Source organism: Haliotis rufescens, unplaced genomic scaffold (assembly GCF_023055435.1).
Source record: "Haliotis rufescens isolate VD_foot unplaced genomic scaffold, xgHalRufe1.0.p SCAF_12, whole genome shotgun sequence".
Classification (NCBI taxonomy): Eukaryota; Metazoa; Mollusca; class Gastropoda; order Lepetellida; family Haliotidae; genus Haliotis; species Haliotis rufescens.
The window spans coordinates 7,962,570-7,984,883 of record NW_025963802.1 but is presented as its reverse complement, the minus strand read 5'-3'; the positions used below and the strand labels follow the sequence as shown (position 1 = coordinate 7,984,883).

The window sequence follows — 22,314 nt, the reverse complement described above, 5'->3', positions numbered from 1 at the left end:
GCCCTGATCTGAACCCCATCGAACACTTGTTGGATGAGGTTCAAAGGCGTCTGCACAATGTGCGCCCAGTCCCTACAACTGCCGATGAACTACGCACAGCTGCTTTGGGTGTGTGCAGGAAGATCCTTAGGGCCTTCACAAATCGACCTGAAAACTGACCCGAAACTGTGTAAGCCCTTAACATTTGAAAAAAACAGTTATGTCATCTGCCTTTTAATCCATTAAACTGTCTTCAGTCAAATCTTTGTCAATCTTGCCCTATTAGTATTTCTTGTCTTTACTGTTGAAAATAAATAACATGTATGCTGCATACTCGACTTGGGTTTATTTTGCGGGTGAATATAAATAAGCAGATGAAAGCAGGTTTTTTTCACACAATATTCTTAGCTGCAATATTTGTTCAAAGGAAACCCCGGCGCTTTACCTGACTGGGCCTCCCGTGCAATATCGTAAAAGCTCTAGCATTTTATACAATTCTAGGGGAATAAGCCTGTGTAATGTTGTAGGCCGCAAGGGTGGCATATCAAAACAGAAGCTAGCGGAATATGTCCATAGCTCGCTGACGAAACACTCCGGCCTGCGGTGCCTACGTGAAGTTCGGATGGTCATCTTTGAGGACATTGACCTTTTCGACAGTCTGGTCAGCCTCCTCAACACCAACATCAACGAGCGTGGTGAGGGCAGTCAACAACTGACACAGGGACACAGAAGTGGTATGTCGCCTTTCTATCAATATGTAACCAAGTCTCAAATTGCTGATTGCATCCATGTTGTGGGGTTTGCGTGCAGACTAGTTTGATTGTCGTAAGAGTCCACTGGAATGTGGATTGGGTGGTTGTCCGACTGATTTCATGCCACTGATGGCGTGGAGGGACTTCTCTGGGACATGCGGGTCCATCCTCACCCCAAGCAATGACATGCAGAAAATACAACTCATATCAAAACACATCTTCCCGAGGCAAGAGAGTTAACCGACTATAAAAGTCCAGTTTCCACCCTTGCCGAACTAGGCTAGTATTATGGAGTTACATTTTGGCTGGACTAACGAGTCTATGCATAGTCCAATCAAAATCGCGCACCGAAATCGAAATCCGGTGCGTACACTGTCGTACAGATTTTGGTCGATTGCAGGGTTTACAAAGCATGTTCACCGCCAACTCGTTGTCAGCAGATATTTTCCAAATTTTTTCATGTTTTTAATCAAGGTGCTCACGTGATTTGATGGATTTCGCGATGTAAGACCCGTTTTATCAGAATATAGATCTTAATTGTCGACCAGATCTAACTGACCGGGCGCCACCATTTTGTGTGAAGCAAACGCAAGTGATACGAGAGGTGGAATCTGATTGGTCCATAGGAGAGGCATAGAAGGGACATAACTCGTAATAGCCACTGGTGGCGCTACGATCGAGCCCAGTAATTCCAGCCTAGTTCGGCAAGGGTGGAAACAGTGTGTGTGTGTGTGTGTTTCACACACATATATTGAATGGTTGGTGGACATGCTGATTCGTTGGTCCCCTTGTATTTCCTTCTTGCTAGAGTATGTGAGTGTAGTTTTACGCCGCTTTTAGGATTATTCCAGCCATATCACGGCGGGGGACACCAGAATTGGATTTCACACATTGTACCAATATCGGTTATCGAACCCGGGTCTTCGGCGTGACGAGCGAACGCTTTAACCACTAGGCTACCTTTAACCACTTGCTAGAGACTGACAGCTTTAAGGTAGCGTTTAGGTTAAAGCTTTGTATCTATTTATACTAACCTTGCTCCAGACCAGGGATGATGGATTATGTAATTGCACTATAATTACTGCTGTTCCTAATCGACGTGTCCTTAAGTGTCATTAATTTGTTGTTTGTGATGTTTTCAGCGACTGCAACAATGGACGACGGCGTAAAACATTTGCAACGGCGAGGCTCCAAGGTGTATGAAACCGAGGGATATGAGGTTTCAATTCACTCCGACAGTTCACAGCGCATTGACCAAGCCATTGAAGAGCTGAAGTCCCGGCCTAAAATAAAGCAAGAACCTATTGCCGAAGAATGTTTGGTGAACTTGACAGTTGACCAGGTATTTACTATTAATGTTAACGGGACACGCAATAGTGCATGTCATGCAATAGTTTTGAACGCCTGTTGCCTTGGGAATTTATAATAGCCACAATGATAATACTCCTTTCTGGATGAGGGCAGGAGCTTACCAAGGTTGTCTGTCAAAGAGTACAAAGTGAAAATCTCACACACACTATTCTTCCATATTAGGTTTCTTTACAGATATATCACGTTATATTGCAGTCTTCGCCAAAATACCTTCATCGGGAGGTATCATTGGGCGTGTACCACCACTTTGGTATCACCGTGCTTACAGGTGTTGATGAATAATGGCGAGTGTTGATGTTAAACCCAACGTTCCCATCACCGAATCAGGCCAATCTATTTATCCTGAACAGCAAAAGGCACCACTTCAGCAGCTGGGTTTAGAGGGCACAGGTTTCCTACCGTCTAATGCGCGGCATCTCGCTGAAGGAGTTGCGAGTAACTTGCGACCCTTAATCACGTCAGGATCCGTTGTTTGTCGATTAATATCCACGATTAGCCAATTATTATGCTTATGATTCTTGCTGGTGTCCCCATATCCGTGTTTAAGCGTCACTTAGGGGACTTCCTCCAATATTAAGACCGTAACTAAGATACTATTCAAAGCAGCGTTAAAACAACTCTCTCGCTCTGATCGTTTCAGCTGAAATATCTATATGACCATGCAAAGATACACAGCGTAGGCATCTCCGTGGACACCAACGGTGGAGTTGTCAATGTTATGGTAAACCTTCATGTCGAATCATTTCTTTGAGGCTTTTACACTTCCAAGAATTAATAACGACATCAAGTCAGATATCCTTTAAATGTGATAACTGCCTAAGAGAAACTTTTGATATATGCACACACAGGCAAAAGAAAAACTATACGAAGTAAGATAGGACGGCCATTGACAGAAGAGACAAGACAGTTGGGAAATGATAGTTGTAAATGTCAAATACATCAGTTTGCACAAGAAATATTTCAATCGTGAGTTGATAAATAAGGCATGTCTGCCAGCCTACTTACCTACCTACCTACCTACCTACCTACCCATCCATTTACCCACTCACTCACTCACTCATTTCCCTTCAAATTTGGAGTACAGTAGGTCTTAAGCAACCCACGCTTCCCACAAAAAGCCACTATTCTTGTTGTAAGAAGTGACTGACGGGATCGGGTTGTCAGGCTCGCTGACTTGGTTGATGCATGTCATCGTATTCCAGATACTGGATTGTCTGGTCCAGACTCGATTATTTACAGACCGCCGTCATATAACTGCGTTAAACAACAAACAAACAAACAAACAAACAAACAAAAGAAACAAACGCTAAAATGTATTTATTTATTAATTGATTTCATAAACAGGGGTTTCCTGATGATGTTTACAACATGATGAAACACGTGTATGAGATATGTGTAGACATACGAGCTTCCCAAATCGAGGCTAGGGCCATACAATGGTACTTTGTTGACGAGAAAGAGAGCGGGGAACAAGTGCTGAAGAAATACGAGTCTGGTCTCAATGAGGAAATAGAGCGGGCATTCCGGAGCAACGCCGTAGAGCCTGAATGTAAATTGACCACTGATGACGGCGTCAACTACGTCATCGACTTTAACGACATGGAGGAATTCAAGGAAGGAGACAAGGAAAATACGTCAGTCCCTGTCGTCAGAAGGAACCTTACTGAAAGTAGGTCAAATAGGATATCCTTTCGGTTTGTAATATATTGGCGCCAGCTAACTACCAAACAAGACCGTATAGATGCTATGCGTCCATGCCAGATTCCGGTAATGTGTTTCATTGGTAGATTGGGCGAGGTAATGCTGTTTTAAAATTGACGACCACGGCAGCCATATTGAAAATGTCAATTTACCAGTGACTAATATCCATGAAGTGTTTGTCATGCGCAATGCGTACTTTGATTTCTGATATGGCAATGGCCTCTGAGTTCAAAGACCCTCATAAATCTGGAGATGTCACAAACCATTTGGTTTATAGCTTTGAAAATTAGCGCGCTGCCCTTTTGTCCTTTATTACTACCTAAAAAGCTAAAAAGTATCCAGGCCGTTTCTTAACATGGACATCATGGCTGCTATGCTGAAAAAGTCCCTTTTGTCATCTCTGCTTGAATCAAAGAGGAATTTGGTATGCAATATGTATATGTGGTTGTCATAGAAACGTATGTTACCCCTTTTTACCCTTATCTCAAAATTGTCAGTTACTTTTCTTTATCAATCTAGTTTTACTCAAATTTCGGAAAGCAATGAATTAATTAAGCTAAAATGTCTTAAATTTGTCTACTCATTAAATCCGAGCATTCTCCAAAGTCCCGGGGGACCGCCTCCGTGGTCTAGTGGTAGAGCGTCCGCCCGGAGAGCGGAAGGTCCGGGGTTCGATCCCCGGCCGCGTCATACCAAAAGACGTTAAAAGATGGTACTTGTTGTTACCCTGTCTGGCGCTCGGCATTAAGGGGCTAAAACAAGGACTGGTCGGCTCAGAGTCAGTATACTGTGTATGAGTGGGGTATTCATGTTAAACTGCGGCATGGTATCTCAGTGAGCTAGCACTATAAATCGGCATCAGTCCCGACTAGTACAAGCAGCCACACAAACACACACACGTGCATGCACGTCGCTATATAAGTGCAATAATCTTGGACGCGACGTTAAACCCCATTCCTCCTCCTCCTCCTCCAAAGTCCCGGGTGCCGTTGTACAAAGCGGTCATAGCGCTAAGGTGATCGTAACTCCCATACTTTAACATAGACTTACGACTGCCGTAGTGCTAAGGTTGTTTTGTACAACGGCACCCTGGTCGTGTAGTTTCAGCGAGAGACTTCCACCCACCGCTGTCCTGGGAACCCATGGATCCCGGTGAGAATATAAAGGTGGTCCTTCTTAACCAAGATGACCAAGAGTACAGGGATGTGGATAACAAGTTTTCAGTATCAAGGATGAAAGTAGTAAAGGTGAATTGATAAACAGATAGGCATTTATGTTTTCAGATATAATACAAAAAATATATAATCTTGCTGCAATGCCAATGATTCAATGTACCACATGTTTTGATCAACATAGCCATAAAATAATACAAACTTTAAGAAAAACACCAATAAATCATATTCTCAGAAACCACTAGGCCCCGAGGTGTTTCAGATCCTAATGTGGATTAGATTTGTTTATGGCACGCAAATGGAAAAAGTTTAAATGCAAAATTAAATTGAAATATATTGTTCAATTCTAGAAACTGATTAAGCATTCTATTTTCAGAAACCGGTTTGCAGTGATATTTTTGGAGGAGTTTTGTTGCAATATCAATCTTTTTTTCAATTGTAAAGAATATTATATTGAGAAAACATTGCGCAGCCAGTTAACAGTCACACTTTCCCGCCTGTGTGGCTAAATATTTCAATACACACTACATTAGTTCATATGGAAGGTCGCTTGTGAGCAACACAGCCTTGGCGCTATTTGTGTTGGTTGTTAGTAGTTGAGTGCAGTACTTCAGTACCGCTCCTGGCTTCTGATTGGTCGGTTGGGTCACGTGCTCTCTGATGACGTCACTTCCGGTTTCGGTTTGCGCAGGGCATTGTGGGTCATGCGTGTGCATCCAAAATGGCGGCACATCCGTTTCCGGTGGCGTGCGCACCTCCAAGAGGGGTGACTCATCCGTTTCCGGGGAGGAGGGGGAAACCCAAAGAAGCGCTCGTACAATGTGAAAAGCTCAACATTGAAAGAAGCGCGTATAAAATCTTTTTTTTGTTCTTTTTTTTCTTCGGGCTCGCGTGTGGAGATGGTCATGAATATGCATGAGGGCGTCTATTTTTAGATACGGACTCCTGTGGTCGATGGCATGTGGTGAAGATAGCTCACTGAGACGAGCTTATCATACACAGTCGACGACTCTGCTAGGTTGACGTCATATCGGCGAAGGATCTTGCAACAACATTCCACAAATCATGTCATCGGGTATGGTGATGTGAATGTAAACTATGAGTTGCAAGGTCTCGTTCCACAAGGCGATCGTGTATTGTAGCCCACTATGGCAGTCGTTCGTCTAAGTTAAAAGTCGGTGAGTGGCGATCACCTTAGCGCTACGATCATGGTGTGGAATTCTAAAGGTGTTGGCTGAATTCCAAAGGTGAATCGACAGGCACAGACATGAACGTGATGTAGGTATATGCCTACGCGATGTATTTCGTGTCTCCATGCAAACATGGTGCTACGCGTGACGACAAACACACGTTGATCCATAGGATGGTGACGTTGTCATTCGTTCATCCACACCGAGGTGCTGGCACTCGTGTAGGTCTACATGCGTACTGTCACGTGTGTCTCCATGCAAACGTCATGTACTTCGTGTTGCCATGCAAACGTGGTGTCACGCGTGACTACAAACGCACGTTGATCCATAGGATGATGACGTCGTCATTCGTTCATCCATGCCGAGGAGTCGGCACTTGTGTAGGTTGACATGCGTACTGTCATTCGTGTCTCCATGTAAACGTCACGTACTTCGTGTGTTTCCATGCAAACGTGATGTACATCATGTTGCCATGCAAACGTGATGTCATGCGTGTCTTCAAACACACGTTGATCCACAGGATTATTTAACATATTTAGTATTTTATAAGGATAGAGAGAGAGAGAGAGATCGATAGACATACGTGATGTTTGACTCGTGTCTCCAGGCACACGTGATGCCACTCGTGTACACCACCATACATACCAACATATTTATTTTATTTTGAAACATGGTGTCACGCGTAGGCGTGTACCTCCAAGAGGACGAGGGGGAGGGTGTGGGTTCTTTTGGATTGTTGTTGTTTGTGTTGGCAAAGCAAGCAGGGTGGGTGTCGATTAGTCTGGACACCATGTGGACACCAGGCAGCTGATCTTTCAAGCATAGCCTTTCTCTTTTATCTATTCTTTATTTTATTTCTTCACTTTGGTGTGCACTGACATGACAGACAGACAGACAGACAGACAGACAGACAGACAACGTAGACGACATCTCAACTCAGCCTCTACCCTCGGTTCAGCATCCTGTTGGAGTTGAGATCAATCAAGACACAAAGAGTCAGTTCAATTTATCCCTGTTTAATGATGACACCTAACACACTTCAACTTAGATACAGGGCAAACAATGCGAAACAATGCGAAACAATACGAATAATGTGAAAACGTGGATGACAACCTTCGTCATCGTCATCACACAGGTAGCCTTCTCAATGTTGCAACGAGTGCTGCTGTTGCTGCTGCTTCTGTTGGTGAAGGTGTTGCTGCTGCGGCTGCTACTGCCGCTCTGTATAGTGCTGAGATGAGTTCTGGTGGTGCTGCTGCTGGTGAGGGTGTTGTTGCTGCTGCGGCTGCTTCTGCTGCTGCGTGGAGCACGTCAAAGAGTTCTGTTAGTGTGGGTGTCGCTACTGGTGCGTCTATTGCTGTGGGGGTGGTGGCTGCCACTGCTGCTGCCACTGGTTTTGGTGTGGGTGCTGTTGATGAGGATGCTGTGGTGACTGCAACTGGTTTTGGTGTGGGTGCTGCAGCATCTGAGGTGTTCATCGATGATGGTGAAGGTGGTGGTAGTGATGACTGCGCTGAAGTTACTCCTGTTACTACGGCGAAGTGCAGCTGTTGCTGCTTCTACTGCTGTGGGTGTGGCGGCTGTGGCTGTTGCTGCCGCCCAGGATAGTGCTTAGGCGAATTTTTTTGTTGCTGCTGCTTCTCGGGATATCCCCTCAAACCTGCCGTGCATTGCGCCATCTGTAGTGCATTGATGAATACTTTTAGTGAGGGTGTTGTTGCTGCGACTGCAGCTGCATCTTCTTCTGCCTGTGTGGTGGCTGCTGCTGCTGCTACGGGTGTTGTTGTTGGTGTTGTCTGCACTGAGTACTGCTGCGGCAAGGGTGCATGTGAGGTTACTATTTGAACGAGTGCTACTGTTGCTGCTTCTATGGCTGCAGGTGTTGCTGCGGCTGATGCTAGTATGGCTGTCCATAGTGCTGAGTCGATTTGTTGTGCTGCTTTCACTGCTTCTGAGGGTGTTGTTTTCAGTATGGGTGCTGCTTCTGCCGCTTCTGCCGCTGCTGACGCTGCAATGAGTGCTGAGGTGAGTATGTGTGTTTCTTTTGACGTTCCCTCTGCTACCACTGTGGTAAGTGCTGCGATGTGTGGTGCTGCTGCTTTTTTGGCTGCTTTGAGTATGGATGCTGTGAGTGCTGCTGCTTCAGGTGTTGGGGTTGACTTTTCCACGTAGAGTTCCATGCTGGGGATGCAGATGCTTTGTACAAGGCACTTGTTCTCATCATCTCCCAATGTAGAACTAACCGCACCTCCAGGATGTCCGCCATTGCATGACGGAGATGCTTGCTATTGAGAACGTCCTCGTCCTTGTCCCCCTTCTCCTTCTTCTTCTGTTTGATGGTGAGGCGGTAGTAGCCATTGTTGTTATACGGTAGTAGTAGCCGGAACATGATGGTGTTGTTGCTTGGACCGTTCAGTGAAAAGTGATGACCGGAGAGCGTTGGTCGTATTTAAAGCCACTGATACCCTGCTTCCTGATTGGTCCGTTCCGGTGCCTGGTCTGAGCCTCAATTTTTCCAAAACAGACCGACCCTTGTGTTTCTTTTCCATAGGGTCAGGCTTGTAGCGTGAGAGAGAAAGCACAACATCGTTGCGACCCATCAGAGGGCCACCCAAGGCAAAGGCGCCCTCTGATGGCTCGACAACCCAAGCTTCTGATTGGTCAGATGTCAATCCGGTTTTTCTGTAGGTGTCCATGTCCATGCAGATTGGGGTCTATCTCCATCAGATAATTTAACCAGTGCATACAGGCTTGTGAATAGTTTATCTTGGGTTGGTAGCCTTGGGTTGGTTGCCTTGAGGTGGAAGAATGGCGATGGTATTGGGTTTCAGATCATGTTTTTGGAAGGATTTAATGGTGAATGCAGCGGCTGTCATCACCTCTACAAAGGGATCCATGCGAACCGACCTGATGGCGTTCTGTCTGAAGTCAGCGCATCCCCGTCTCAAAATGTCAACATGGCTCTGGCAGTAGGCTAAGAGTTCTCCTTGCAAGTCAAACAAGGCTCCTTCTTGCACTTTTTGGGCATGCCATTGGAGGAAGACTGTGCGTTCTGTGGGAGACATGCCATCGAGATCCTACATGACGGCTGGTGGATAGGGACCTCTGAAGGTCTGGTTGGCTTCGGTATTGAAAAAGTGTGGAAAATACCCTTTCTTCAGTTCTTTCAGCCCAAATCTCTTTGGAAATGCTTTCAGTGGGTAGGGTATGAAATTTAAACTGTCTTCGAAACACAAGCGTCACAGGGTCACCTGTAAAATCTGTTGTCTATTTCGAATCTTGGTGGGGAGTTTCACCAGAAGGGGATACAGGCACTTCAGGATCAAGTGGATATAATAGGATCATGCATTATGTGCCATCACATAAATGTGGTCCTCCTTCTGGACTGTGGTGGTAGTGGTGTTCTTGTTCTTTGTCTTGTTTGTCTTCTCCTCCCCTTTTTCCTCCTTCAATGGGGTGGGCGCGTCCACTTCCATGGCATCTTCCCCCTCCACCTCCTGCTTGGGTGATGAATGTCGTTGACGTTTTGAAGAGTGCTTTCTTGAGGGGGTTCCATCCCGTTTTCTTTTCCCAGGGTGTGCTGTTGTCCCCTTGCGTGCTGTTACCCCCTTGCGTGTGCTGTCCTCCTCTTCCTCTTGGTTCTTCTTCTTCTTGGATTTTTCAGCCAGCGTTGTCAACCACACACACACATCATGTCGCGTGGTGGGGCCTCCAAACACGATCTCACGGCTGGGACCATAACCTTCTTTTCTCCATGGACAGTGTTCGCACAACTCCTTGCTTACTTCACTGATACATCGTCCACATCCTAACTGCACCACACACAAATTTGGAATGTGCTCCCCCGTGTCTTGCATGCATTTAAAATCATAGAACACAAATTTGACGTTGTCTCGTATTTGATGTTGTTCCTCTTCCCCCTCTTCCTCCCCCTCCTCTTCCTCGTGGGCTTCACGGAGCGGTGTCATGTAACAGCGATGATCTGGGGCCATGGGTTCTCGACACACTAAGCAGGGATGTTCTTCATCTGAGCACTCATGATGAGCCATGGGGGTCTCCAACACGCGGACCAGCTGAAAACACGTCGGGCACCAGTGAATCGATTGACAGGCGCTGTGTTTTCCCTCTGACGGTGACTGGAGATGTTGGGTGTAACACTGTTGATTTGGGAACCAACGTTGACATGTCAAGCAAGGGATCCCGTGCTCTTCCTTGGGTCCGCAATAGCTAGAGTGGAGGCAGCGGTGGCAGCGGTATTGCTTGGTGCAGGGATGGAGTTCCGGATGGTCGTAACGGTGGTCGCAGCGTTCGCAGTAATGGCTAGATGCATAAAAAGCTGGCATGGAAGTGATGACATCGTAGTGCTGATCATGATGGTATAAATGCAGCACGGTGGCATTGGGTGGAGCCTAATCACACTTGTACAACAGTCTCTGGTCCACCTCTTGACTGTAGACTTTCAGTTGATAATTCAGGTGGGCAAAGGCGCGTCCCACGTTACTTAAACGAACGATTGTCCTTGTGCTACAATACGATCGCCTTGTGGAACAAAACCTTGCACCTCAAAGTTTATGACGTCATTTGTGGAATGTTGTAGCAAGATCTTTCGCCGATGTGGTGTCAACCTAGCAACAAAGTGAATGGGTTGTTGACTGTGTATGATAAATTTGATAAGCCCGTCAGTGATCTATCATCTCCACACGCCATCGACCTCCACCCTGCTTGCTTTGCCAACACAAACAACAACAATCCAAAAGAACCCACACCCTCCCCCTTGTCCTCTTGGAGGAACACGCCTACGCGTGACGCCATGTTTCAAAATAAAATAAATATGTTGGTATGTATGGTGATGTACACGAGTGGCATCACGTGTGCCTGGAGACATGAGTCAAACATCACGTTTGTCTATCGATCTCTCTCTCTATCCTTATAAAATACTAAATATGTTAAATAATCCTGTGGATCAACGTGTGTTTGAAGACACGCATGATGAAGTACATCACGTTTGCATGGAAACACACGAAGTACATGACGGCTGCATGGAGAAACGAATGACAGTACAAATGTCAACCTACACGAGTGCCGACTCCTCGGCGTGGATGAACGAATGACAACGTCATCATCCTATGGATCAACGTGCGTTTGTAGTCACGCGTGACACAACGTTTGCAGGACAACACGAAGTACATGACGTGTGCATGGAGACACGAAATACATCGTGTAGGCATATACCTACATCACGTTCATGTCTGTGCCTGTCGATTCACCTTTAGAATTCAGCCAACACCTTTAGAATTCCACACCGTGATCGTAGCGCTGAGGGTGATCGCCACTCACCGAGACCTTGCACCTCAAAGTTTACATTCACATCACCATACCCTATGACATGATTTGTGGAATGTTGTTGCAAGATCCTTCGCCGATATGACGTCAACCTAGCAACAAAGTGGCAGAGTCGTCGACTGTGTATGATAAGCTCGTCTCAGTGAGCTATCATCTCCTCATGCCATCGACACACACACCCACCAAAACAAAACAAAGAACCTGACTCCCTTCCCGCCTTCTCCCTCCCTCCTCTGCCGCCGCTGTCGCCGCCGCCGCCAACGAACCTCCCCTCCCTTCCCCCTCCGCCGCCGCCTGTGACGCCAGCTCTCCCTCCACCACCACCACCACCAGTTCTACTTTTTAGAAAAAAGAACAAAAAAAAGATTTTATACGCGCGTCTTTCAATGTTGATCTTTTCACATTGTACGAGCGCTTCTTTGTGTTTCCCTTTCCTCCCCGGAAACGGATGTGTCACCCCTCTTGGAGGTGCGCACGCCACCGGAAATGGATGAACCGCCATCTTGGATGCGCACGCCACCGGAAACGGATGTGCCGCCATCTTGGAAGCGCACAAAACCCTGCGCAAACCGAAACCGGAAGTGACGTCATCAGAGGTCACGTGACCCAACCGACCAATCAGAAGCCAGGAGCGGTACTGAAGTACTGCACTCAACTACTGTTGTTATTTGAATAAAACATGCATTGGCATAAATCCACCCTGTGTGACATCTACGTCGTCTTGTGGCAGTATTTGTGTCAGTTGTACATAGAGTTATCAATTTTAGGAGTGAGTCCAGTGAGCAGCGACCCATGCCATCAGGGTACGATGACACGCAATCAACCAAGTCACCGAGCATAACCCCTGGAACCATTAAATCGTCTATTTCGACCAGCTTAGGTTTCTGGGAACTTATTCTCACTCACTGCTTCCAGATCGAGCGCATTCAGAACAAGACCCTGTACAAGCAGTACGACGCCAAGAGTATGCAGTTCAGAGAGCCGGAGATGCAACTCTGGCACGGAACTGATTGTAAAGCAATTCCCTCCATCAACAGAAACGGCTTCAACAGGAGCTACTGCGGCAAACATGGTGAGCGACAACTGTTACCTATTTGTATCCCCTCATGTTGGAGGCCTATCTTTGATCATTAAACATGATGACTGTATTCTGGACATGACACACAGAAACCCTTCATGTGGGTGTATAAAAAACACTATGGCATATCTCGCATGCCTTGAATGCCTTGAACCATTCCAACATATTAATGCATGGGGTATAGATCGTGAAGCACGTGTGGTGTCTCCTCAGGCAAGAGACTCGAAGTATATCAGCAGTGAATGGGTACCCGGTAGGATGAGATGTAATGTGATTATTATTATTTTTATTGTTGTTGTTGTTGATTTTTGCCCTTTAGGCGTCATTATATGTCAGAAATATACGCCGAATATATATTCAGAATTCTTAACTTTAGTGGGTGGGGCGTTTTGCTTATCCGAAAACGAGGCAGGGTAGTTGGGGATGCTGAAGACTTTGTATTTCACAGGTATTAGTGTGTGTGTTTTTACAAAGTGGTGGTGTTGGTTGGTGTCAACAAGAAATGGACAAGATAATCATAACCGTCTTTTCACACACTTTGTCTAGTGTGCTCTAATGTTGGGTACTAATTTCAGATCTAAGTATTGTTATGTGTAAGTAGTGTTAGTGTAAATATATTTGTAGTGATTGGCAGTGGCTGCAACTATTGAAAGGATAATAATAATAATTATAATTATAATAACATTTTATAATCAAATCTGTGATTTACCGATTGAGAAACGGAAAACAAATTAACCAATCATTTCCAAAGAATCAACTTCATAAGTTAAATGACATTATTTCTGTTACTCTCAATGCGGACTGCTCTTTGCATGACATTAACTGCTGCATGTATGCTGGTGCTGAAGACTGTGTCCAAAGAAAATGAACCACAAAAGGGAAATATACCAAAAGATCAAAAGAAAAACCAGTTTCAAATTAAATTGGATGAAACAAGGAAAGATGTGTCTTGGATATAACTTTGATTAAAACTGCGTTCTTCAGGACAATCTATGTCAAAACGCCAGAAATCGATTTGGAAAAACATAATAACAAAACACATGACAACAAAGGTTAAAATTCTCAATCAAATTCTTGATTCTCTAAAGGCAAAGTTTAAGGTTTGGACAGAAAGAAAAAACAAAGTGGGATAAGATAATAATTTCATAAAACAAAATAAATTGTTTTAACTCTTTTACAGGCAATTAAATGCAATGAATGAGAGTGATGAGAAAAGACCCATCATGGATTCCAGTGAAAGGTTTTGGAAACAGTTGTGGTCTATACGCGGCAACTGTAACCTCGATGAACCATGGGTAGAGGATTACAATAATAGTGTACATGAAAAAATGAGGTCACTATTGGTGTGTTTCATTACACCTGATTGCCTAAAAAATGTCATTAAAAAGTCCAAATCTAAAACGGCGCCAGGGCCTGATGGTATTCGAAACCGGTATTGGAAACTGTTCCCTTGTGTCCAAACGCCATTACTTCACTGTGTTAATTCTCTTGTGGATGCAGGGGATGTTCCGCCTTTGTTCTGCAAAGGGTGAACAATCTTCTCCCAAAGAAAGGTGATCTGACTGACGCTAAAAACTTCCGCACAATTACTTGTTTGAACACACAGTACAAACTATTTACAGGGTGTCTTACAGATCTCGTGTCATTGTACTGCGCTTCGAATGACATTATCTACATGGAGCAGAAAGGAGCCAGAAAGGGATGTTGGGGTTGTAAGGATCAACTACTAGTTCAGAAAATGATCCTTAATGAGGCTAAAACTTACCACTGTAACCAAGGTGTTGGATAGACAACAGAAAAGCTTATGATTCTGTACCTCACGAATGGATTTTGAAGTCACTGGAATGTATTGACCTCCCCGAGCTACTACTTGTTTTACTCAAGTCTTTAATGAGTTACTGGTCAACTCAACTTGAGATGTATTCACAGGGGCAGGTGGTGACTTCGGAACCCATTTCTATTAGAAGAGGAATATTTCAGGGCGATTCTTTCAGTTTTTGCTTTTCTGTTTGTCATTAAATCCTTTGAGCTTTTTTCTTAGCAAAGAGGAAGGTTATCATCTTGGACCTCCTCAGCACAGATCCCCAACATCCCTTACTCACCTCATTTACATCGATGACCTTGAACTTATTGCCAATGGAGGATCCACACTCAAAAAACAGATGAGTCCTTTCCTAATGATATCGACATGTCCTTTGAACGCGACAAATGCAACATTCTTCATCTGAAACATGGCAAGGTAGAAGAGGGAAGATCAGTCAGTTTACTTGGAGGATGAGTTATTGACCATCTCATGGAAGGTCAGGCCTATACGTACTTAGGGATGTAGATTAGGGACAAACTCCAGAATGCCCATATCAAGGAAAACACTTCGGGCAGAGTACAAATGTAGACTTAAGAAAATCTGGAGTTTAGAGCTTAACGATCGCAATAAAGTAAAAGCCACAAATACTTATGCTGTACCCATCCTTTCAAATTCTTTTGGTGTCGTTGATTGGACGAAACAAGAAATTCAGGGTATTGACACCCTCACACGAAGAATCATGTCTGACAATAGATCCCACCACCCTCGCTCTTCCCTCAATCGCTTATATATATTTAACAATCATTATGGGAGGACGTGGTTTGATTAACGTTAGGGCTTTTCATGACAGAATTGTTTTGTGCACTTTTGCATCAAAATGTGAATATGAAATGTAAATTATGTAATTATGAATTTAATGAGACTGTCCAACACATTGTGAGTGGATGCCCAGCTTTGGCACAGACACAGTATCTTAGGCGACATGATGGAGTGACTCGATCATTTTATTACCGTTTTCAACAAGGTTGTGGTTTTGACACAGAGGTCCATCCATGGTACGACCCGAAATATGTAGAGGCTGTCATGGAAAATGATAAATACAAAATCCTTTTGAATAGGTCCGTATACAGCCTCAGACATATCCATATGGCCCAATGTATTGCCTATTGTGATTATAAGCCTGAATCTGTGTTAAAATATATTTTATTGATTATTCATTGATGTTGTTTTTGTCATTTATTAGTTTCACAGTTTAGTTCTGTGCAAACCAATTGATGGGTTAAACTCTTCGTTTGAATTTGGAAATCACCTTGTAACAGTATAGACCCTGTAATTAGTGCTACTATGACACATGGGCATAGTATGGAGCTCCGTCCTCCTTTAAACATCATGTTCTTTTCTTTCAGCCGCCCAATATGGAAACGGTGTCTACTTTGCAAAAGACGCCAGCTATTCCACACAAGATAGGTTCTCCCAACCTGACTCTGCCGGCTACAAATACATCTACTTAGCGGACGTGTTGACAGGGGAGTACACTCAGGGGAGGAAGGGAATGAGGGTTCCTCCTCCTCTAGATCCGGCCACCCCAGCAGTCCTCTTTGATTCTGTTGTTGATGATATCAAAAAACCTGAAAAGTTTGTCATCTTTCATGACACACAGGCCTATCCAAAATACCTGGTAACTTACAAAGTGTTGGTGGATATGGCGTCCAAATAGAATGTGGACTATGGGAAGCAACAGAGAAGTCCTGAACCATAATGTGTCAGTGACACAACTAGTTGTTTCAGAAAAGATGTCTAAAATGTGAAATGTAGACTTCGGCTCACCTTTACATATTGAGCTCAACATAAGATGCTTGTTATGTATATCATAGCCAATGGCCATTCTGAGGGTCACCCACAGACATTTTACACATTAACAGAAAGGCGACTTTATTTGGGTAAATGTTTCAGAAGACTTTGATAGGCATGGCATGTTAGATGTACCTGCTTGACTTTTTACTGGAAATATTGTTCCATGTAGTGGTTAACTGATTAGATATTGGATATTTTACTGATAATATTACTGGTAGTAATGTTGGCATATGAGGGTTGGTCAAAAAGGTCTGAGCCTAACAATCAAAACCAACAATTGTTAAAGTGTTTTTAGTTTTAGTTTTCAAGGTAATCTCCCTTTGTTTCAACACATTACTCATATTGATAGTGAAGCTTTTCAATGCCAGTCGGAAAGAAGTTTTCTGAAGCCACCCTGAAAAATCCATTTACAGCAGCTTTGAAGTCATCGTTGTCGTAATAGAGCTTTTCACAATGGTGTTCTTTCAGTTTAAGAAACAAGTGGAACTCACTTGGTGCCAAGTTTGGCGAGTATGGAGTGTGAGGAAGCTCTTTGAACACACTGTCACATTGTTGCAAGTCAAGAGATGTGGAAGAGGCATTGTCATGAAACTGTAGAACTCCACCTGTCAGCATTCCTCACCGCTTTTCTTTGATAGAATCTCTCAGGTGATGAAGCAAAGCAGCCTAGTAGGCACCGGTAATTGTCTTTTGACTTTCTAAGTAATCAACAAGGATCACTCCCTTGCATCCCAAAATACAGTGGCCATAACTTTTTTCACTTATCTTGAAGACTTGAATTTTCTGGTGCCAGAGAAGTGAAATGGTGCCATTCCATGGATTGACGTTTTGACTCGAGATCATAGTAGTGGAACCATGTTTCATCACCCGTTACTATTCTCTTTTTGAATTTGACGAAACCCTCCTTTAATAGCTCTAAATTTTCTTTGGCAATATCAGTTCTTTTTTCCTGAAGATCAGAATTTAGAAACTTTCGCACCCAACGATCAGATATCTTATTCATCTCTAAATGTTCATGAATAATAGTTTCAGTGGATCCATGGCTTAGATCTGTGTCTTCCTCAAGTTCAGCAATGGTAATACATCTTTCTGACAGTATAAGTTTTTTCTATTTCCTTGATTGAATCTTCATTGATGGAAGTTGAGGGAGGTCATCATCAAGACTTGTTCTCGCAGCCTTAAACTCGCAGTCCAATGCTTAACAGTGGAATAGCTAAGGCACTTGTTCCCATACACTTGTGACATGCAGTCATCAACTCGATGACTGCTCGGTATTTGTTCTTTGCCATTTCTGTGTCCATTTGAACCCCTATCACATTCAACTGGCTGTCACTAATACACAAACAGCCTCAACAGACCAAATACACTTGCAATGAACTACTCAAACAGTGTACTGCATTGAATAGTTCACTTTGTTTAGGCCCATATTTGAAAGTAGTCATACTTTGAACTTTTTGTCCAGCCCTCGTATTATGTGTTAAACCCATCTGACAAATCTCATAATTAGCATGCACAAGCCATGCCATTCTGACACAATGGCACATTCAGCCAACTATGCCCAAGTCAAACAGCCTGAATATGTATGAACATCTGCCTATTATCCATAATCATACTACAAGTATTATTAAGATATGATATGATCATAATCCATGTAATCTTAAAATTAAAAAACAAAAACAATAAATATTGTCAACTTTAAGCATTTATTGATTCAATCTTTAGTTCAACAAAACATCCAGAACCCAGGTACAGAAGCTCACCTTCCAAACATCTGTCACACATAGTTAACTACAAGCTTGTTTTTGTTTACCTAAACAGTATTTAACATCCCTTGGAAATTGAATGCTTTTGAATTGCAGGAGTGCTGGATAGATACAATCAGATGCTAATATTCTCCGTCATAATGAATAGCTTTTTAAATGTCAACACAGTTGGAAGGCATGTCAAAGTATGGCAATGCTTCTTCCGATTTCTGGAGTAGCTCTGTAGAGGGGTCAACAATATACCTTGTCTGGGTGTGCGGTATTACCGGTATTATTGGTATATTAAGGTTCATTCTTTCTGTGACATGTATCACAATATCATTTTTTCATGCTCAATATATAAAGTGATTTCAAATAGCGGTTTTTATCATGTGTTTAATGTCATATACTTGCCAAATGCCTTCGCGGCCCTGGAGCATGCACCCGAGGCCCCCAAATGGCTTGTATTTATTGACTGAGTAAACTTTATGTTGTACCAGCATCTTGTCTTGAACATTTATGAACTTCAATTCATACCTTAATGTATTAGGTTGCTCCTGAATTCAAAATTTAGAATTATACAATATATGGTGATACGTCTCACCATAGGGCCTTGTGCATCGCAAACTATTGTGATACACTTTAAACCTCCAATACCCATCCCTACTGGATAAAGATATATCTCCAGAAGGCCATATAATAAAATCCATGTATGTTTGACATTGATGTTTCATGTTTATAGCCATATTGCATTAGTAAAGAAAATGACAAGAGAAAAGTAAATACACCTGGGTCCATTAGACATGAAATGGATTGAGCATGTTGAGACCTATTTAAAACACAAAAGAAATTCATTTTCAACCCATATTACATATCTTTATCATGTATACCTGTATCCTTTTGGTTAGATGTTACAAACAAAATATAACAAAATTGTATCAACACAAGAAGAATATCCATGGACATCTTCCTGAGGCAAGCGTGTCCACCAGCCTATATCAAAGCCTAGTTTCTACCCTTAACACATCATGGATACTTTTCTTGACCCCGGCACCACCTTGCGTTGATCACGAGTTGTTCCCCTGTGCCCCTGTGACCCTGTGCCCTTGCCATTGGCGACAACCTCCTCGAACAGTTAATGAAAACATTCATGATTTTATCTCTGACACAAAAACATAGGCAACCGTTTGGGTGTTTAAAAGATGAAAAAGCCGTGTCAACAAAGACAGACAGTGGTAAATCACTTTCATACGAAGGTGTACCAGTTGTGGATGTTGATTTTATGAAACGTTCTCTGACTGGACTATCGATATGTGCGATAGTCCAATCATATTTAGCACAGGAAAAGTGGGCTTGATGTGGCAAGGGTGAAAACAGGATTTGGATAAAAGGCTAGTGGACGTTCTTGCCTCTGGAAGATGATCCATGGAGGAGTACTTTGGTGATCCCTATCTCTGCATGATAGAAGGGCAATACATGTTAACATTGACACATGTTTTGTGCATAAGCCCATTATCTTAAATAAATAAAAGTCATGTACAGGCAAATGTCACCAAATGCTCACACAAACATATTGTAAGGCGAGCTCCCATCAGTGGGAAAACATCCATCCATCCTCATTCCACAGCTTCACAACAGAAATACTCTTTATCAAGGTGTTGCAAGGGTGCAAAACATTCAGTCCACTTTCATACAACTTTACCAAAATCATGTACAAAAGGAAATTGTTTTCAAAGACAAAACATATGAAAATATCATCTGTTGAGCTGGATTTCACTACTGGCAGTTGGGGGAAGCACTATTACCTGGAAGCTGAAATTCTCCAAAATTTGCTAAAAAATGTTCACATCAAATATTTCTACTACCCATATTCTACCATTGGCATGAACTAAAGGTATAACTGGTATATATACTAATTGGAATAACTTCTATAAAAGAGGTATGAATAGTGTCTTAGGAATTAGTATTTGATCATTTTAAATTTATTGATTTTGAACTATTGTTTAATACTTGATAAGATGTAAGCCCTTTGCATCACAAGATGTAGTAATTCTATTGATATTTACAATTTCCATACATTGACCTATTTATACAATTTGAAATGAAAGCATCTGTTTTTTAAAGCTATATACAAAAATGATTAACAAACATGAACGGAAGTATGGGAAAGTATCGCAGTGGGTGAATTCACATAAGCATAAAACGTCAACGCTAGAAAATAATCACAATATAATCTCAAATATCTGCCGAAAAGGATTTCATAAAAGACATAGTAGTGGTAAATATCCTATGAATCAATCAGTCTGAAATGTGTCAGTGTTTAGTGAGTCAGAAATATTAACTGTCTGATTGTAATCCTTAAGTGATGCAGTAACTTTAAAAACGCTTAATTAACATGAAATATGAATCAACTGATTCATCTGAATGATTCATATTAATTCAAATTTCATTTGCAGGAACTAAATTTAGTGAGTTTTGCTTAAAATGTATTTCAATAATGATATGGAGAGCCTGCAGGTCTTAACTGTTTAGTAATCCACCCAAGTGAAACTAAAACACATAATCAGAGCCAAATCTGGATGTGAACGTATGATCATGGGTTTCTGGCATTCGTCACCACTTGCCCCTTTCCGTAACCTTCAAGAAGACTCGTACCCATCAATGAAAGTTATGTGCAAAAATACAACAAACCAATCAGAATGTATGTATGACATCAAGTACTTCGATCAAAGAATCCCTTGGGAATAATTTTTGATTTTATCCATGTCTTGCATCTAAAAATATACGCTAGGTACAGCTAACTGTGTCCAGTCATACTGTTAAAAATACTGTAAGTCCAGATGTGTTTTAAATAACATCTGGAATATATATGACATGGGGTGAAATATATGTGAATCATTACGCAACTAGTTGACAATTCTTTTCCTTATGTCCGTTTGCACTTAGACGGAACCCAGCCACAAAAATGGCCACGAGAGGGGCACGAGTCACTATTTGGCTTGTCCCAGAATAACACAAGTTGGTCACGAATGGGGTTTCTGGCACAAGAAGCGGCTCTGTACAGTAAATTGCAGTGCCTCAGACTGAATGATAGGTGAAATGATAGAGACCATTATAAGTAGGAAGAATTGTTCTGTTTAAATAGTCAAATGAAAAGGTAGGCCTTCAAAAGACCAAATATGCTTCTAAAATGTATTATCACCACATTAGAGGCTATATTTTGAACACATTGTTTAACATGGAACATACAAATCAATACACTGTACAAGTCTTTTCATGCTACTCAACTGGAGCAAAAGACCTAATAACAATACTGAAAGTTTGTCTTTCCAATGGAAATTCGAACAGGAATTAGCTCACTGAGCAACAGGGAAAAAGTAGAGTTCATCTTAATAAAGCTCATAATTCACTTTAAATGATTATACACTTCAAACTAATCCAGGAAAATCAGAGGTAACTGACTCAAGTTGCTTTGACGATGCAGTATTGCATGAATACACCTTTAAATCTCAAGCCAATCTTTCCTGAAATGTTTCATTTGTGGTTTTACAGAAGGTGCATGTGTAAAGTTCTTGAACAAACCAGAAAACCACCAAACATTAATAAGAAATTGTGACAGTCAAACAAGAAACTCACTTCTCAGCACATCCTGGTCTGTGGCACCTGTTACAGGTGAAGTGTTCATATGATGACACAGAGGGCTACACTTGTCTGCATTGACAAGACACTGCTACAGAGCACAGTTTACTTCAACATTTCTTAACACAGACAACATGGGGAAGGCTGATGAATGTCAGGGGGGGGGGGGGGGGGCAAGAAAACAATTTGAACATTTTCTTATCACATCACTGCAATTATCAAGTTACACTGAAAAGTTTTATGCCTTATTGGACATGTTAGAAGTAGGGTTTTAACACATTCATCAAAATCAGATGGTACATAACTGCTTATTACTGGAGTAAAAAACATAAATCAGCCCCCAGAAGAAATGGTTGATAGTCATAGGGCTAAATTAAATTATTAGAAATTCGAAAATATGAATGTCTGTGACACAAACTTTATGTAAAATCTGCGCGATATGTTGTGTTTACCATAAATAAGTGCAATGATAGTTACCTCCTAAGGGTTCAATCGGACTACTTGAGAGATGAGAATTGTAGAAGGACCTAGACACCAAACATACTGATGCTCCTGTATCCAACAATGATCTGACCTGTGTATCTCCCATATATAAATCAACCTCATTCGTATTTCCAACTAATCCCTCAGGAACTCTCTTCCTGGGCTGTCTTGAAGGACCTATGGCTTGCCCCTGCCCATAGGCCTGC

The 22,314-nt window shown here is 42.5% G+C and overlaps 1 protein-coding gene across 1 annotated transcript in view; it reads left to right on the top strand.

Moving 5' to 3' along the window:
- LOC124141215 (protein mono-ADP-ribosyltransferase PARP14-like) overlaps nucleotides 1–18,488 on the top strand; it is a 35,601-nt gene extending 17,113 nt beyond the window's left edge. Inside the window, exons 12-18 of the mRNA XM_046509153.2 lie at nucleotides 507–713; nucleotides 1,874–2,073; nucleotides 2,743–2,823; nucleotides 3,447–3,771; nucleotides 4,905–5,050; nucleotides 12,424–12,580; nucleotides 15,797–18,488. Of these exons, the coding sequence (XP_046365109.2) occupies nucleotides 507–713; nucleotides 1,874–2,073; nucleotides 2,743–2,823; nucleotides 3,447–3,771; nucleotides 4,905–5,050; nucleotides 12,424–12,580; nucleotides 15,797–16,107 (1,427 nt within the window). The 3' untranslated portion in view covers nucleotides 16,108–18,488. The remainder of the gene's footprint in view (nucleotides 1–506; nucleotides 714–1,873; nucleotides 2,074–2,742; nucleotides 2,824–3,446; nucleotides 3,772–4,904; nucleotides 5,051–12,423; nucleotides 12,581–15,796) is intronic.
- Nucleotides 18,489–22,314: the final 3,826 nt, after the last annotated feature.